Source organism: Sciurus carolinensis, chromosome 3 (assembly GCF_902686445.1).
Source record: "Sciurus carolinensis chromosome 3, mSciCar1.2, whole genome shotgun sequence".
NCBI lineage: Eukaryota > Metazoa > Chordata > Mammalia > Rodentia > Sciuridae > Sciurus > Sciurus carolinensis.
In genome coordinates this window covers 25,776,433-25,794,390 of record NC_062215.1, presented here as the reverse complement: position 1 = coordinate 25,794,390, position 17,958 = coordinate 25,776,433, and the positions used below count along the sequence as shown (strand labels likewise).

The window sequence follows — 17,958 nt, the reverse complement described above, 5'->3', positions numbered from 1 at the left end:
ACATTTGCTAAACTTCTCTCTGTGCCAGGCACTTGGCGTGTGACCCTCATAATAGCTTGGCAGGTGAGTGATGTAAGTTTTCAGATGAGAAGACTGAGGCTACCATGGTAGAGCATGTGTTGAGCAGGCAAAAGGCCCTGGGTCCATCCCCAGGAAGGAAAGAGGAAAGGAAGGACGACAGACAGACCTGAGGCTAGAGAGGTGCAGTCTCTGCCAAGGTCACATAAGAAATACAACAAATATTGGCAGTGTTGGCATTTGAGCCCAGGTCTGTGCAGAGAATGGTGCCTTGGCACAGAGTGTCAAACAGCTGGAGACTGCAGCTCTACCCACCATACCACCCTACCACCAGTCCTCCTCCCTGGGTTCTTCCCTGGGAGGGGAATTGGAGCAGGAGGGCCTGGGCTTCTTCCCTTGGGCAGGTCCTAAGAAAAGTTTAATGCCATGGTCAGGAACGTGCACACGGAGTCAACTGACCTGGATTTAAATCCTGTCTTCTCCACTTTACTGGCTGTGTGACCTTGGACAAGTCCCTTCGCCTTTCTAAACTTACCTTTCCTTTCCTGTAATGCAGAGATGATGCTACCTACCTAGCAGGGTTGGTGAGAGGATTAAGTGGAATAATCTGAATAAAATGCTTAACAGGATACCCAGCACTTGGTGAGCACTGCTCGGTTAATGCAAATGGCCGTTGACCAGAGATGATCTAACCCTCCACACTCCCAATTCAGACCCAGCCCCTGACAGCACTTGTCACATTGATGGATTGATCCACCATCTCTAGGTACACACGAAAAGGACAAGTCAGCCAATGTTTATTGAGTTCCTGCTATATGCCAGGCACAGGTGGCCAAAGTGGGGGGCGGGGAGGCACAGACCCTGTGCTAGGAGCTCCAGGGCCAGAAGGAGATTCAGCCTGGAGGACTCCACCGCTGGGCAGATCTGCCAAGGTCAGGGAGGACTGGACAAGACTGTCAGAGGAAAGGACAGAGGCAGCTGGGGGCAAGTGGAAGGAAGCCTGAAAGGGCCTTCATGGAAGAGGTGGCATTGGTGAATTATGCCTCCAAAGATGGAAGCATGACAGGCAAAGATGGGGGTCCAGGGAGCATCCTTTCTGGGGACCCCGCCTGCAGAGTTGCTCCCTCTTCAAATGGGCGTGGAGTCAAGAGGAAGGAGGCTTGAGGAGGGCCTGGGAGCAGCAGCCTGGTGGTCTTGATGGGGCCAGTGCTGAAGGAGTGGCAGGTGCTGAGCCCAGGATCCCTGGACCCTCTCCTGGATGTTGGGTCACAGGAAGGTCATGTCTGGCCACCCTCAGCCCCTCAGGTATGCCAGGAACTGCCCTGACACCTTGAACTTGGCAACGAAAGCTCCTTGTCTTCTTCTGGAAGGAAAGGACTCCTGCTCTTCTGTCTTGGGGAAGAGGATGAGGAGGGTCTCTAACTGTCCCTGAGGCCCAGGCGCTAGGGGATCCTAGAGACGCCACCCAGTTCAGCCTCTGTACACCATCCCCTGGGACCACACCACCATTGCCACTTACTCCCCGCTCCAGCAGAGCCCCCGGAGACTGGGATCATAGGAGAAAAGTGGGAGGGGTCCTGGGCAGCTGAGCAAGGCCCCTGCTGCCCGACCTCCCAGCCCGGCCTCCAGGCCCCCAGGTGAAAGCCCTGCTGGCTAAGTCAGCAGAGTTGCATCAACTAAGCCCGGAGGGGACCAAGAGGAAGGGGAGCGGACAGGGGGAGGGGAAGGGGAGACCTTCAGCCAGCACCCTGGCCTCTGTTTTTCCAGCTTTAATTGCAGCGTTAATCACCTTAATAAGCTGTTTACCAACCTCCCAGCAGCCTGCGACTAGGAGACTTAGAAGCTCGAAAGTGCTTGGAGATGAGTTTCCTGGGCCCCAGGGAAGGGGGCAGGAGGGCAAGGTGGATGGTCCTGGTGGGGCCTGGGGCCAGAGAGGGACTTGTGGGAGCAGGTTGGGGGCCAGGACATCAGGGAAAGCTCACAGGGGCCAGGGCTCCCTCCCCAGGAAGTCTTGAGATCCCTTCCTCAGGGAAACTCCAAGCTGGGTCCCCCTGGGTCTCCTTTCTCATTTGGGCGATGCTTGTCACCACCAAGGCAGTGACTCTTCCCAGACCTCCACTGCAAGCCCTGGTCAGGCAGCCTGCCCAGCGCCTGCTTTATTGCTGGGTCCGAGTTCATAGTTCAGGCGTGGGTCTCACTGGCTGGAAGCAGCGGCCGGGTCTCTGGGGCAGAGCCAGGACAGAACCTCAACTGGAAACTCACCAGAAGCGAGGGCAGGGACCCCCACTGGAGTCTGGAAGAGCAGCATGCTCAGGGGACATGGATAAATGAAATGATAGCGAGCTGAGGCCGAGGGGAGAGGCGACTGGCCCTCTCTAGGCCTCTGGGGGTCAAACAAGATGGCAGAAGGAAAGCCGAGACCCAGTCACTGTTCTGCAGGAGTCCCCGTGATTGCACCTGCACTAGGCATCATGTCCTCTAACCCTCAGGAAGCAGGACCAGGCAGACTGTGCGACTTGTCTGAAGTCACACAGCAGAAGAGAGGAGCTCCTAATGACTATCCCAGGCCCCGTCTGGACTGTCCTCGCGAGAGCACGCTTCCTCCAGGTAACCAGCAGGTTGGACCTAGCCACGTGAGGCGCCTGCATTGCTTTTCCTCAATGCCTGGCTGGCTGATGAGTCTAGAAGGCTCTCAAGGAGTGTAAAGAGACTGGAGAACTAGTGTGTTAAGCCCCAGAAGAATTCTAAGGAAGGGTCTGCCCAAGGTGGGGAGTCAGAGAACGAGGGACTGCAGGGCCAAAGCAGCCAGGACAGGCACCCGAAGGAGAGAAACCTGGGAGGGGGAGTGAGAGGAGGTGGCCCCGAGGCCCGAATACCTCGGTTGTCTCCTGGGGCAAGCAGAGCAGGATTGAAGTGTCTGCTGAGTAAGCAGGGAACAGAGGCTCCACGCCCTGGAGGATTAGCTGCAGCGGGGGAGGGGCGCCCCCCACCCCAGGCGGTTCACCTCGCACCTGGCAAACGGCAGCAGCAGTGCGCCCTGCCCTGAGCACCGAGGGCGCCTGGCCACGTCATGCAATGCGTGTGGCATTGTCCCACACCCACCCCTGGGGCCAGTCAGGCCTGCCCTGAGCTCAGGAATCACCAATGGGGAAGGGGGGAGGATGACATGTCCTCAGCCCAGGGTGGGGGGTGGGGGCGTCAGTGGTGGGGGGGGTTACAGCTAAAAAAGGCAAAAGGCCTGGAGGGAGCTGGAAGCAGGCTGGGAAAGGGAGCAGCAGCTCCTCCCAAGATCTGGGCAGGAAAGGTGCTAAGGACCTACTGTGTGCCAGGTCCTATGCCAGGAGCTTTCATAGGCACTGTTTCATTTAATTCTCACAATCGTCTGGCAAGGTCAGTGTCGCTATTATTTTATTTCATAGGTGAGATAACGGAGGCTGTGTAACCTAAGGTCAGTCACCTGCCCTCTCTGAGCTTTACTTTCTTTCACCATAAAATAAAGCTAATCATATCTCTCTTATAGGGCTGCTGATGATAGTAAATAAGATAACACACATAAAGGGCTTGGCAAAAGGATGCTAACTTAACAAACTGTACTACCGGTTTTACACTAAATTAGCTATGTGCTGGGGTTGTGGTTCAGTGGTAGAGCTCTTGCCTAGCATGTGTGAGGCACTGGGTTTGATTCTTAGCATCACATAAAAATATAAATAAAGATCTTGTGTCCATCTACAGCTAAAGATATTTTTAAAAATTAGCTATGAGCAATTAAGATACTCCTCAGTAGGCCTGGGGAATTCTAGGTACCCTCACTGGGTCCAAAGTTGACCCTTTCTCCTCTGTGGAGAGGTCTCCTATTGAATTCCTCCCTCTTCTGGGAAATTGCTTTCTTGATTCCAGTGTAAGTCTACTGTGCTTCAGACATAATGGAAGGATGGTCATCTAGCACTGGCAGAAGGGATCATGGTGGAGGTTAATATAGTTCAGTTACTGATGAGCTAAAAAGCTACTCTACACATCTATATGCATACAGTATTTGATTATTTATTATTTCCATTATAAGAGGAACATTTTTCCTTATTTATTGCTACACTAGAGAATAGTTACAGGTATCCTATATTTATTTTGTATCCAGCCACCATACCAACATGATTAATTCTGGAAGTTTTTTTTTTTTTTTCTTTTTCTTTTCTCCCCCAACCCCAGAGTCTCTTGAGTTTTCTAACTATCCAATCAATAGTAGTAAAAAAGAAACAATTTTATCTCTGCCTCTTCACTAGTTGAAGGGATTCTGGGGTTACCGGATGGGTTATATTTCATGGATAAAGAAGTCAGGGGCCTTGTCTGTCATTATGTTAGCTGTGACCAGGCAAGTACTGTACAGCCTCACCTCTTTAGGCGTCTTTCTACCTGGGGTGTGGAGGGGGCTGTCCTGAAAGCACAGACTCCTCACCCTTAACTACTGCTTGTACCACTTCCTCCCCTCGTCACAAAGCAGCTTCTGTCTAGCCTACACCCACACACTGCTGGTGTCCAGGAGAGACAGCCCACATCAGGGCTCCGCTCACAAGTAGCCCCTGGTCCAAAAAGATGCTCCCAAGCAGGGAAAAGCCAGGTGCAGTGGCATACATCTGTAATCCCTGTAATCCAGCTGCTCAGAGGGCTGAGACAGAAGGATCACAAGTTCAAGGCCAGCCGGGGCAATTTAGCAAGACCCTGTCTCAAAATAAATTATAATGATAATATTCCTTCTCCTTCTAGCCATACTGGGATTTGAACTCAGGGGTCCCCTACCCCTGAGCTTTATCTCCAGTACCCTTTTTTAAAGTTTTATTCTGAAGTAGAGTCTCACTAAATTGTCCTTGCTAGAGTGCTCCTGGGTTTAATCTTTAGTAGCAATTAAAAAAAAAAAAATTAAGCATGACAGAGGAAGGGGAGGTACAGGAGAAGGGTCCCTTGGGAAGATCCCACATGAACAGAGAAAGTTTTCTAGCTTAGTTGGAGGTACCACCAATAATTCTTGCTGAGTCCTTACTTTATTGTAGCATTTTTGCATTTTTATTTATTTAATCCTCTCTTCTTTTTCTTGCTTCCCCCCCTGGCAGTGCTGGGGATGGTGCCCAAGGTCTTGCACAAGCTAGGCAAGCACTCTACCCCTGAGCTACATCCAGCCCCGGTTCTCACAACAACTTTATCTTGTACACGCTATCATCTTCATTTTCCACGAGGGAGATGAGGTTAAGAAACTTGCCCAAGGTCATAGAGCTGAACTTGAACTCAGTACTCTGGCTCTTTATTATTTTGTGTTTCTGGGGTGAAACGATACTCAGAACCATTACATGGGAAGCCGATGGGTCAGAGGGGAAAGTTGGGTGAGTGGGGGATGGACATTCCTGGCACCAAAATGGCATGGCCAGGGTAAAGAAGGGCACCACTGTACCTCCTGGCACAACCGGTCTGTTTCATAACTTACCAGGGTGCACACTCCCTGTCTCCAAATTTTTGGAGGCATTCGTTTTGATCATTATCCCTACTACAGAGGTGAGGAAATAAATACCTAGAGAGGTAAAGTGACCTGCCCAAGGTCTCTCAGCTAGGTGTTCAAATCCCAGAGTTAAACTTTCTTCCTCTCCTCCTTTTTTTTTTCTTTTCTTTTTTTTTTTTTTCTTTTCCTCCTTCTTCTTCTAGTCATACTGGGATTTGACTCAGGGATTCTCTATCACCTACTGAGCTATATCCCCAGTACCCTTTTCTAAGTTTTATTTTTAGGCAAGGTCTCTAAGTTGCCCAGGCTGGCCTTGAACTTGTGACTCTTCTGCCTCAGCCTTCTGAGCAGCTGCACATTTTATTTTTCAAGGGGCAAAGGGGTTTTTCTTATTTTTCAGGTGGGGCTGCCATAGGGCTAGAAGTAGGAGGGACTCAAAGCCAGAGATGAGTCTCAACCCAGAATTCAGGGTTTGGAGAGGGCGGGAGAAGGCTTTGAGGAGGTCGGGTAAAGACTTGGGGTCACAAGGGTGGAAGCAGCCTGTATTGGTGGATCCAGCTGATCGCCCTGGGCTCAGGGAATGTGACAGGAGCCGGGCAGAGGCATGTCAGGAAGCTCGGTGCAGTCTGGCTCCCCCAGGATCTGTTGGAGCAAAGAATTCCTGGCGGCTCCAGGGCTAGGAGGAGGAGTTTGTGGCAGGCCCCAGCTTGCAGGGACAGAGAAAGTAGCTCCCAAGTCCAGCCAGCAGACGTGGTCTAGTGGCCCTGCACAGGGCTGGTGGGCAGTGGGAGGGGCAGGGTCTGGGTGAGGACCACAGGCCCCCATCCCTCTCTCTCCTCTGCCCAACCCCCGTGGACTGAGCACCTTCCCCCCAAAGAGAGTGGGAACATCAGGGGTGGGGGAGGGGTGAGCAGGCAGAGGTAGGAGCCACCTAGCCAAGCAAGCAGGCACCCCCAGTCTGAGAGGGCAAGCCGGTGTCCTGCTCTCTGGCAACCCCCAGTCTGAGGGAGGACTGCAAGTCCTGACGGGTCAGACTAATGTGCAAAACAGGACACAGAAGGTGATCGCGGGGTAGGCTCTGGGTGGAGGGGATTCCCCAGGGAGCTTCATGATCTAAGTGGGGTCACCCAGAACCTGGTGTTATGCTTCACTCGAAGGGGAGGTTGCTAAGACAACAAGGGCCATAGGCCAGGATAGAATCTCCTTGTGCCAGCAAAGGATCTTCCTTAGGTCTGACCCACAATTTAACTGAACTCTGAAAGGGGATGGTTCACACAGTGCTGAGAGGAATATATTCCACACGTATTCCACAGAGAGCGGCACCCTCCCCTGGAAATGAAGTAATCTCTCCATTTTGGGGCCAGAAAGGCTGAAGGCTTGGCACTGTGAGGAGCTGAACCCAAAAAAAAAAAAAAAAAAAAAAAAAAAGAAAGCTTGATGTTTGGAGGAAGCGTGGGGCCAACTCCTTTCCCCTTCCTAGGCTGGCCAGACATGTCCCCCAGGATGCCAATAGGGATGAGTACCTTAGCGTCATCAAACGATGGTGTTGGAAAAAACTGCAGAAGACATCCAATCTGATGGGGGAGGAAACTTCAGTCTGATGGGAGAGACAGGGTCTGCATTACAAAGCACCAGACCCAGGTGGAAAGAGGAGGTAGACACAAGTTAGCACCCCCTGGTCACACAAAACTTAGCTAGAGAAAGTGTCCGAATCTCAGAGAGGGTATGTAACTTGCCCAAGGTTATCCAGCAAGTAGTAGCAGATCCAGATTTTTGGCTGCAAGAGCAGTACCTCTTGCCACCTTGTGATACCAGGCCCCCTCCTTCCTCCCAGAGGCTGGAGTCAGAATCAGGGCAGGAGAGCAGAAGGACCAGGGAGACCTCTGAGGGAAAGGCCACCTAAGCCCCCCTTAACTGACCTTTGGGTTCCCGTGACAGAGCCAGGCACCATGGCCCCATCTGGGAGCCATAGGACCTGCCAGGAAGGGCTGGGGACAGGAGCTCTTCTTGCTAGAGAACAGGAAAAGAAGCAGGATTCAGGGATCAAAGGAAATAAAGTCACAATAAAATTTCTACGGTCATTGAGCCTCCCTTCACAGCTGGTCACCAGGGAAATATTCCTAGAAAATAGGAGCCAGGAACAGTAGAAGAAAAGAGAAGGGGAAAAGAAGAGAGAGGTAGAAAGGGACCCTCCGGCAGACAGGCATTCGCACGCGTGTGCACACAAAAGTTGGTCCGTGTACACTTCTGTCTGCCTACGTGGAAGCCCCTGGGCATCTCCTGCTTGGATCATCCCTCCAAGTTGTGCTTCTCTCTGTGGACACGTGAGCTGTGAGTGCACTCCTCTGTCTGTCCGCGTACAACCACGGGAATGTTCCTGCAGATGTACACAAGGGTCTGTCGCCGCAGCCCTGCTCACGCATGTATCCTGCGTGGCCATCTGTCTGCCCACGTGTGCATCTGCTGTACAAATGTGGACATGTGCTTGGGGACCTGGGTCTGCCTGTCTACAGGCATTTGTCTGGGGCCTTTGCATTTTGAGGTTGGGGGTGAACAGGTCCTGGATTCCTGCTTCCTAACCAGTCTGAGCTGGCCAGGCAAGGGGAAGTGAAGATATGGAGAGAAGGCCACTTTCCATCCCTGAGCTTAGTCATCTTGGAGGGACAGATGTCACCAAGAATTCACTGATGGGGTTTTTCCCTACTCCCCAGGCCCAACAGACATCTCAGAGAAGGGTTCACCCACAGAGCAGAGCGGGGAGAAACTGGAGCCGAAGGAATGAATCCCTCCACAGAAAGAGGAAAGCTAGGAGAAGTTGGGCAAGAGGAGCCTGGGAAGGTGAGAGAGGTACTTTAGGCTCATGACTTTTTTTTCCCCACCATAATTGTTTAAACATTACGCACCTCCTGGTGAAGGGGGACCCCAGGCCTTTCGGGCAGGGTTGAGAGGGTCTTTGTGGAGGCTGAAGCTATCTTCACCCTTGGTCTCAGGGCCTGCCTCCCAGCCCCCAGCCCAGGTCCCCTCCAACACATTACATTCCCCCTTCCTGACTCCTCCAGGTCAAAGAAGTCCTGGTAAGGAAAGGGTTATTCCAGGTGAGGTAGGGGCAGGAACACCTGTAGGATGCTTTTGGGAAGAAAGAGGCTTCAGTGCCCCTGAGCACAGAAAGCTGAGAGGAGATTTGCCACCACTACAATGGAAAAAATTGAGATTAGACACCAGGCAGAACCAGAAAGCACTGGAGCTGGGGAGGGGAGAGTCTGGGAGGGGAGAGAACGGTGTCTCCTCAACTTCTTGGAAGCAGGAACTCACTGTTATCCTTCTCTGGCTTTCCCCCCTCTCTCTCCACATCTCTTATAAGTTCTGGGGAAGTCCTTGATCTCCCAAGGCCCCCCGTCTACACAGGCCTTAGCTACCCGGATAACATTCCATTGACTCTGGATCCAATCCCAGAGGCAAGTCCAGGCATCCAAACTCAAATGAGGCTGGGAGCTGAGTAATCATCGGCCTCGGCGATGCAGACATTTTGTCGGGGAAATAAGCAGTTCCCCACCCCCACCTTCACAGAGGACTTGGGGGTGGAGGAGGGGCCGCCTGTCACGCAGGGTCTTCCCACCCCCTCCCACCACCATGCTCTCCCTCTTCCCACCTGCAAGTAATTTGGCCAATGGGAGGGCAGCTAAGATTGCTGTGTGGAATCTTTCTAGATCTGTGGGCATTTGGTGAGGAGGGGGCTACCTCCTTCCCCCAGACCCCGTGTCACCTTTTCCTCCTCACAGAAGCAAATTACTTGTAATTATCTCACATTGAAAGCTTTCAGGAGCTGCTTCCAAAATTGCTTTAATTGAATTAATTGAATCTCATTTTGCTGGAGGAGAGAATGGGGGGCAAACCTTAAAATAGCATGTGGAGAAAGAGGAGGTGAGTGACCCAGAGGGAGGGGACACCTCAAGTCAGCTTTCCGGAGGAGGCAGACACATAGACGTGATAACATGTGCCCTAGACATTCATGGGCACGCTTTCCCATTTCCAGTCTCAGCCGACTTCAGATGCACAAGCAGCCGGCCCTTTTGCATTTGGGACCTTGCCTGTGCCCTGTTCTCAAATGGTGATGACCAGAGACGTGTTGGGTTCTGTCTCCAGCCCGATTCCTCCTCCCCGCCCTCCGGAGGCAGGTCTGCCAGAGGAGAGAGGAGAATGGATGGCAGTATGAACTCGCCCACACTGTAACCCCTCCCTCCCCGATTATCAAAACTGGAGCTATAAATGCCATTTATTAAGTGCTTACTATGTTCCAGGCACGGTGTCAAGCATGTTACAAGCACTATCTCATTTGATCATCACAACCACACTGTGAAACATGTCCTATTAGCATTCCCATCTTAGGGGGAAGCAACAAGCCTCCAAGAGAGGTTAAGAAACTTGCCAAAAGTCACACAGCTAGCAAGTGGCAGAGTTGGAATTCCTGGTTCCCCTGTTCCTGGCAGGGCTTCTTCCTCACGGGAAGAGACCAAGAGACCTCAGGGTTCCTCTTCCAAAGCCCTGACGGCTTAGGGATGGGAGCAGGCACCTCCCCCACTGGGGCTCCAGGTGCATCACCACCCGGGAGCCCAGGGAAACTGGACCAGTTCCCAAGTGGAATGGAGATTCCTGTTTCCCCTGGAAAGGGCGGAGGGGGTAAGGAAGAGGGATGCTGTCGGCTCAGCTGGCCGCTGGCTGGGAGAGCAATTACGCTCCTTCTGCTACTTAACTTTACAACCAAGCTGTTGTTTTAACGATGCGACTCGTGTTGGGCTGTCCAATTAATCTGCCTTTGGAGGCTTTCCGAGATGGGGCGGTAGATCTTATCTCTGCTCTGTGGAAAGAGGAGTGTGCAACCCGAAGTGGAAGGGAACAGCTGCCCTGCGGGCCTGTGGCCTTAGAGAAGACCCAGAAAGGGCTCTGGGGCTGGGCCACCCCGGAGAGCCCTGGAGCCAGGGTCCGTGGGTGAGGGACGGCATGAAGGAAGAAGGCGCCTCTCCTCCAGACGCTCCCGCTCCTCTCTGCTCTGGGGTCTCAGCTTTCACCCCCCTAGTGCCATTTGCCATCCCATGTGTGTTCTGAGGAGTGGGTGTGGCCACTGACCCAGAAGTAGTACAGGAAGGACTGCCTGCTTGTGGAGATGGGCATTCTACCGAATGGGACTCCCCTTCTATCCTACATGTGACCCCAAGCCAGCCTCTCTCTGGTGCTGGGCTGGCCTGAAGAGTCTGGTGGGCTTTCCAGCCTGGGGCCAGCCCCTAGCTTGCAGTGCCTGGGAACAGGTTTAGGCAGTAAGAGGGAAGCTTGACTTGGGAGCCTTTTGCCTGGAATTGGAGGCCCCTCCCCAGCCCCAGGGGCCATGCTGGGCTGGATTCCCTAAATGATTCTCCCTTGTCCTCAGCCCTTCTCCCACAGTTCTCTAAGCCCAGTCCTCTGTGGGCAGTGGGGTGTAGTGGCCATGAGTCACAGCTGTGTCTTGCTGCTCCCTGAGCTGTCCAGAATGGTCACCTAGCATTGACTCCATTGACCCAGGTTGAACTGGAGCCCCTGCACAGTGCCCAACACTGTTTTCGGTTCTGCCCTCCGCCTGGCATTTGCCACACAGCGTCTGGTCATTTGTCTGGCTCTCTGTTAGCCTAAAGCGTCTGCTTGGTCACCATGGTATCCCCAGGTCCTAAGGCACCGCAGAGGCTTTATCCAATATGAATTGAATGGAAGAGAATTCTGCTTCCCTCTGGTGTTTTCCTTCCCTCCTTCCCCCTCAGTTCCCTGAGCCAGGCTGAGGCCATTCCATCTCCAAGCAGCACACTTCTCCCAGTAGGACCAGTCTGACATGTCCTCTCCCAAGGTGAGCAGGGCCTCTGCCCAGGCTGCAGGTGGAGCATGGGGGCTGTGAGGTGCCCTGCTCCCTGGCAACTGGGTCAAGGGAGAATCTACTGGTAAAGGCCATTCCCACCTGTTTGTTCCAGCATGCTCATCTTCCAGTTTCACACTGGAGCATGCGAAAACTATGAACATTATTAGAACATTCTAGAGCTAGAACCACAGAGTTAGTTGGTGGCAGAGGCAAAAATGGAATCCAGTACCTCTGACTCCTAGTTCAGAGGAGGACAAGTCAGACTGGAGAGACGAGCAACCGAACCCCAGCCACCATGGCCCAGGAGACAAGCACCTTGCAGCCAGCGCTCGGGTTTTTGTACAAACTTTAATCTGCAGAAGCTCAGGGTATACGGATGGGAAGCGCTAGGGGGATGCTAGTCAGGTTGGTTGTAAACCTGAGCAGTTCCTCTGGACAGAGGCAGCGACAAGGAACTGCATTGCCAGACCTGCCCCACCTGTTTGCGGGTGTCTATACCTGCACTCATCCAGAGAACACGTCTGTCCCCATTTCCCCTTAAGTGTTGGCCTACTGGGTTCCCAAGAGTATGTGTATGTGGGTTTGTTCAATATTAGGGGTGGGGAGTAGGAGGGAATAGACTTTTAATAAATACCTGTTGAATTATATAGATAATTGGGTCTATTATCTACTCAAAAAGCATAGACATGGGGGAAAGGGCTCTTTTTAGGAAGGGAACATAAATGACTCACAGGTCCACAAACTCCATGTCTGTATGTTTTGTTTAGTTTTGGTTCTGGTGATTGAACCTAGAGCCTCGTGCGAGCTAAGCACGTGCTCTACCACAGAGCTATGCCCCCAGATATGGAAGTATCAGGGGGTGGGACCCGATGGTGGCCAACTTTGAAGACTCTGGATGTCCACTTCTGCTTCGGCTCACAAATGGGTTGTGCAGGGCCCAAGGCACACACACAGAAAAAATACTCGATGTTTCCTCCTGGTTTTGACCCCAGGCAATGGTGGGACTGCAGTCCTTTGAAGCAGGAGTGACAAGATTAAGGGTCCTGGGGACAGACTAAACTCCAGCCAATGACACTTTCTCCAGAGTTTTTGTCCAGTTGGAGGGAAGGTGTCCCATCTGTGGTGGCAGGGGCAGTGGCAAAGGCTGAAGTCCTTGAGTTAGCATTTTGGGTTAAGGAACAGGACTCCACCCCATCCCTTTTTCTCTTCTAGTTCTTCATCCTCCAAGAAAACCCATCTGGAGCTGGTTTCCTCTTGTTCCAGAAGGGATGCAGGTGCACCCGGTCTTGGGTTTGGCAGGACTGGGCCTGACCTGCCCTTCCTAGACTCACATCATTTGAGGTGGAGCCAGCACATCTGGGGAATGATGCTGATACCAGGCTCCAAAGCTGTTGCCATAGCCACCAGTGGGCAGGGCAGCTGCCTTGGGTAGATCCCAGAGGTATGGAAGGGGTGGGGAGCAGGGAGACAGGGAAGCTGGTCTCCCAGGGAAGTCCCCTTCCTGCCCCCCAGAGTTCTGCTTCAGGAGCTTCTTGTATTTGGAGCGTTTGTTCTGAAACCAGATCTTTACCTTTGGAGAGAAAAGGGGACAGAATGAAAGATCAGGCGTATGTATGAAAAAATCTGAGGAAGGGAAAGGGTCCAGCTATAGGGAGCAAGTCCAGAAAGAAGAGCAGAGGTTGGGAACATCTTGCTCTAGTCCTGCATAGTCCAGGAAGTACCCTGAGCTAGTATCCACTTCTCCGGATCTGGGGTGCTCGCCTCCCTTGAACCAACTCCCCCAACACTTTCTGATACATTCCTCCAACACTTGCTGAGGACCAGCTATGAACACTCCCTGGAGAGCTGTGACAACAGGGCCAGGGGACTTGCCACTCATTCACACCTTGGGGGTGAGTTCCCAGAGAGCAGGCAGCGGGGGAAGGTTTGCACTCTTGAAGGATGGGACTGGCCCCACCTGTGTCTGGGTGAGGCCCAGCTGTGCTGCCAGCTGGGCCCTCTCGGGCAGTGCCAGGTACTGCGTATGCTGAAAACGCTGGTTTAGGTGCTGCAGCTGCAGGCTCGAATAGATGGTCCTCGGCTTGCGCTGCTTCTTGGCGGGGGCAAGCAGGTGCCGTTGGGAGGGCTCTGGTGACATCACGGGCTTCTCCAATTCTGGGGAACAGCACAAGATGGTGTGTGTGCAGGAATTAACACTGTCGGACAGATAGTTTCATCTGCTCACTTGTTTTTCTGCATACCAGTGGAAGATGAGTAAAAAGCCACTTCTATCCCGCTTGGCCCAGGTCCTTCCCCTGTCCTTCTCTACCTTTAAGATTCCCACTGTTCACTGTGCACCAGGGATACAAGATCCAGCTCTTGCCCTCAGGGGGCTCCCACTCATGGATTTTGATTGCAGAAAGCCCAAGGGTCAGAGAGAGAATACACCCATGCCTGGGGGTGGGAGGTCAGAGTTCAGCCGCTGGGAAGACATCGGTGTGGGGTAGGGAGGGGCAAAAACTAAGTCTAGGGCTGAGAGGAGGCCTGATGACTACGGGAAGCGCATTCCAGACGCAGGGGACTCAAAAACAGTGCTCAGAGACCAGAGATAGGGTAGCGAGGCACCCTCTGGCTGCTTGAAAGGCGGGGCTGAGCGGGCATCAATACCAGCAGTAGGGTTTGCTATCGTTTCCTCTGTTTCCTCTACTGTCATAGGCCGCTCCTCTCCTGAGGAATTGTGTCCCTCTCTCTCCCCACACCCCCACTTTCCGTGGCTCAGGGGAGACGTTTCAAGGGACCCCCAGAGGGCAGACCGATGTGAAAAGCCCTGGCCTTAGCTGGGCCGCACGCACAGAGTCCCCGCGTGATAACAGAAGGGGACCAGGCTTCGGGGAATGCAGAGCCCACAACGCAGGCCGCCAGGGCCGCTCCGGGATCGCTCAGTGATGCCGCTGCAAGAAGATATCTGGTCCGCCTCGCTCTCCAGGAATCTCGGCTGCTGGACAGCTGGGCCCTGGAATGCCGCGCGGGGTGGCGGCGAGGGGTTTCCACTCTTCCCGGTCATTGTTCCCAACCTGCGCCATTCTACATGAACAACCGAGACCGTCCCATGAGGATGCGGGTAGCAGGGTGGCTAGAGCGGCCGAAGCGCCCGCGGGCTTAGGGCACCGTTGGTTGGCTGTATTCCACTCGGTTTTGCCCTGCGGACCCCGGCAGAGAGAGAGCACTGTCCCCCGCTCTCAGGCGCGGCTTCGATCCACTCGAGCCCCCCTCATTGCCCTAGTCTGGCTCACCCCACACCCGCCTTCACCTCCCCCGCATCCCTCACCGGTGGCCTCGGGCGCTGCGGGCTTCTCAGATCCTCCTCCTTCGACCCCTGCCTCTGCCAATTCCCAGAAAAACAGTTGGGTTTCCGCTCCCGCCCGCGCCTGTCCTGCCTCCCCTGCTTGAACCCACTGCTCGAAACCCGGGGCTGGCAACCAAGCGACCACCCGCGCCTCTCTGGCTGCGTGGACAGCGCAATTCCGGTGGTGACGCACAGTCAGTGGCGAAGACAGGGCAGCCGCGGCTGCTGAACCCTCGGAGCCCACCGCGCCGCGCCCCAACTCTGGAAGCCGACCCCGCTCCAAGTGTCTTCCCGACCTGCTGCCTTCTGCACACCAGTTGCAGCAAGTCACAACTGGATCTGCACTAGTCGCGATAATAGAGCCTCAGGGCCTCTCTCTAGGCGCCGCTGCACCCGCCGGCTCTACCGCGTGTGTTGTCCTGGCTCACTTGGAGCCAAACCCCTTCCTGAGGCGGGGGTGGCCACCAAGGGGTATGGCGTTAGGAGGACCCCCATGCTCTCACACCCCACTGACTCTGGGGTGGACCGAACAGGCCAGTTTCTACAGAGAAATGCTACCATGTATTTTAAGGACATTTGTGAGTGCTGCTTTTCGTTGGATCCGGGTAAAGTCTGTAAGAAAAGTAACTCCCCACTCAGTTGTCTTTAGTCCAAGCAAAGGGAGGATGAGGAATGTGGAAGGCAGAACTGAGGACACCCATGTCACCGGAGCAGTTACTTCCAGGGTAAGGTGAGGTTATTCATACTCCACTCCCAAAACACGCTGGTGCACACCAAACACATTGTATTCTCATAAGAAGAAGTTCGAAAAATTTTGGAGAAACTAGATTTGTGAGACCCCCACCCCCCCCACCACCAAATGTCCCTCCATCAACTTGACCCAGCAGCCTTGGAAGAGGCAGCCCCAGTTTTGCTGCAGAAAGCAGTTAACTTTCCCGTGTTCTGAGAAAGATTCCTAAAGTCCTCTTTTTGGGTCCCATACAGTGAAAATGGATCTGCAAAGGCCAAGAACCTAGAAAAGAAGCTCTATCCTTGAACTACGCATACCCTTTCTTCATGCCTCAGTTTGGGAGGTTGAGCTCCCAAATTCTAGGGTCACTCTGGCTCTGATGGTTCATGTGTTCATATGTCAGAACAACTGGGAAGAGAAGAGATGACTTGGTCCTGAGCTGATTGCAGCGAAGTCACCTGGCAGGCATGAATCCATGGAGAAGACTGTGCCAAAGACAATTGTGGGGGCAATGAGGTGGGAGCCAAGCAGTGCAGGGAACCTGGAATCTAAGCTGGAGCCAGTGCAGATGGATGTATGTACAGGGCACTGCCAGGGTCCGTGAGCATGTATGTCGACTCCAAGGTCAGAAGACCTGCTAGTTCATTGGCTTTACTGAGATCTTACGGTGAGCACGTTCTCAGAAGCTCAAAGGTGTTCCAAGCAACAGGAACTGGGGCCTAATCTACCCAAAGTCAAGAGTGGAGCTGTCAGGGATGACCTGCTCCTTTGGTTAGAAGACTGAGATTGCCAGAGGAAAGATGAGGGGCTTCCTGATCAGCCTGGCTCTATTATTTGAATGATGGGTGATGGGGTCCTAGTCCCAGATTCTGCCAAGTCAGTTTCCAGTCAAGGTTAGGCATGGTCTGGGGAAAGGGGGTGGGGCCCAGGAATGGAGAGGAAGGAGCCCCTACAGCTACAGCCCTCCAGCCAGGACCTGATTTCTGTTAGCAGGGTTTGGCTTGAATACTGCTTTCTGAGACTAGACAACTTGGAAAAGGGCACATGGAGAGAATCCAGGGGAAGGGGTTAGGAACCCCACCCCCATATCTGGATTGTTGCAGCTTCCCGTTACAGTAGGTACACACAACTCTGCTGCTCCAGGAGGTGGGGTAGGGAGATTTCCCCGCCTGGCTTCACACAACTGCAAATCGAAACCAGGTCGGTTTTGAAAAGAGACCTCGATCAACTCGCCCCCACTCCTCCCCGCCCCCCTCCGCGCACCTCCCGCCCCATCCCTTCGCCCTCCCCCTACCCCAGATTCCGTGGAATCCGAGTAAGGTTTGAATCCCGCTAGCTGCATATAAAACCAGGCCATAACGAAGTTTAGGGGCGTACAGGAGCTGAACCCTAGAGTTGGGAAGAACCGCCGCGACCAGACCTACCTGTATCTGGTTCCTGTGGGCTCTCAGCCGGGCCGCCGAGGGGCCGAGATGGCGCCACGGGTGGCTGGCAGTGCAGGTAGGAGTCCCCTGGCGTCGCCGGCCCGGTGTAGGGATAGGACAGGAGGTGACCATAGGGCCCGGAGTAGGACAAATCGGGGGAGGCTGCGGTTGCGGGGGACGTGCCAAGCGGGTAGTTAGCCACTACCGACGGGACGGGGGCGAGGTCCGGGAACACAGCTTTGGAGGCATCCCGGCCAGGGAGAGGGCAGGGCAAAGAGGTCATTGCGGCCGGGGCCAAGCCGAAGGTCCTAGGTCATGGCCCAGCACGTCTTCCTTTCCCTCCGCCAACTCTTTTTTCCAGGGCCTTGGGCGTTGGGGCGGACGAAATCTCCAGCCAGCGGCCCCACACTTAAGATCCCAGGGAAAATGTCTCTCTATGCCTCTTCCAGAGGAGAGCTCGCACCCGGGAAAGGGGTTCCAGGGGGGTGTCCCCCATGGTTTACCCCCTCCCCCCTAAGTCTGTGGGAGCCCCCCTCCCATCCACAAGGCTCGGTTCCCGGGACCCGACGGCCCCGCCCACTTAAATTCCCCGGATTGGCTACTGCACGAGGTGACTTCACCGAGGCTTGGAGCCGGGACCCGCCCCGCAGGGCAACCAGCGTAGGGAGAGGGGAGGGGTGCTGAGCGCAGGATCCTGCCCCATCTATCTTGGCGTCTTCTCTGAGAGGGGTGCCGGGGTTGCAGGGTGGCTGTGCAGCCAGGGAACCTCGGTAATATGGCAGACGTGCGAGGCAGTGGGCAGTCCTGGGATGCCCAAGGGGCGAGCGGAGCTGCACCGTGGGCGGAGGCGCCGCGGCTGACGGGATGCTTAAAACTGCCTGCCTTCGTGATCTCCAGCTCTCGGGGTCCGCACGGCGGTTCTGCTCCCGCCGCCATGGACCTGCAGGGAAGTTGAGAGCAGACCGCCAGCGCTGGCGGCTTATTCAGCGCGTCGGAATGCGTCGCTGCTGAGCGCCGGCAGTTTGTTGGTAAACAGACGCCGGGGCCGGGATGGTACCGCCCGGCGCCCAGCCTCCCAGCACGCGCGCGGCGCGCACGCCC

The 17,958-nt window shown here is 54.3% G+C and overlaps 1 protein-coding gene across 1 annotated transcript; it reads right to left on the bottom strand.

Moving 5' to 3' along the window:
• Positions 1-11,716: 11,716 nt before the first annotated feature.
• Positions 11,717-17,324, bottom strand: Dlx4 (distal-less homeobox 4). Its single transcript, XM_047546800.1, has 3 exons — positions 16,858-17,324; positions 13,336-13,532; positions 11,717-12,948 (listed from the first exon to the last, which is right to left on the bottom strand). Exons 1-3 carry the CDS (start codon positions 17,138-17,140, stop codon positions 12,706-12,708), a joined length of 723 nt encoding a protein of 240 aa, XP_047402756.1. The 5' UTR covers positions 17,141-17,324; the 3' UTR covers positions 11,717-12,705.
• Positions 17,325-17,958: the final 634 nt, after the last annotated feature.

Excerpts from the sequence above, each read along its gene's own strand:
- Dlx4 (XM_047546800.1), bottom strand. The coding sequence starts at position 17,140 with ATGACCTCTTTGCCCTGCCCTCTCCCTGGCCGGGATGCCTCCAAAGCT. Across the intron at positions 13,533-16,857 it reads CCCACAGGAACCAGATACAG|AATTGGAGAAGCCCGTGATG; the intron begins GTAGGTCTGGTC and ends GCTGTTCCCCAG. Across the intron at positions 12,949-13,335 it reads TGGGCCTCACCCAGACACAG|GTAAAGATCTGGTTTCAGAA; the intron begins GTGGGGCCAGTC and ends TTCTCTCCAAAG.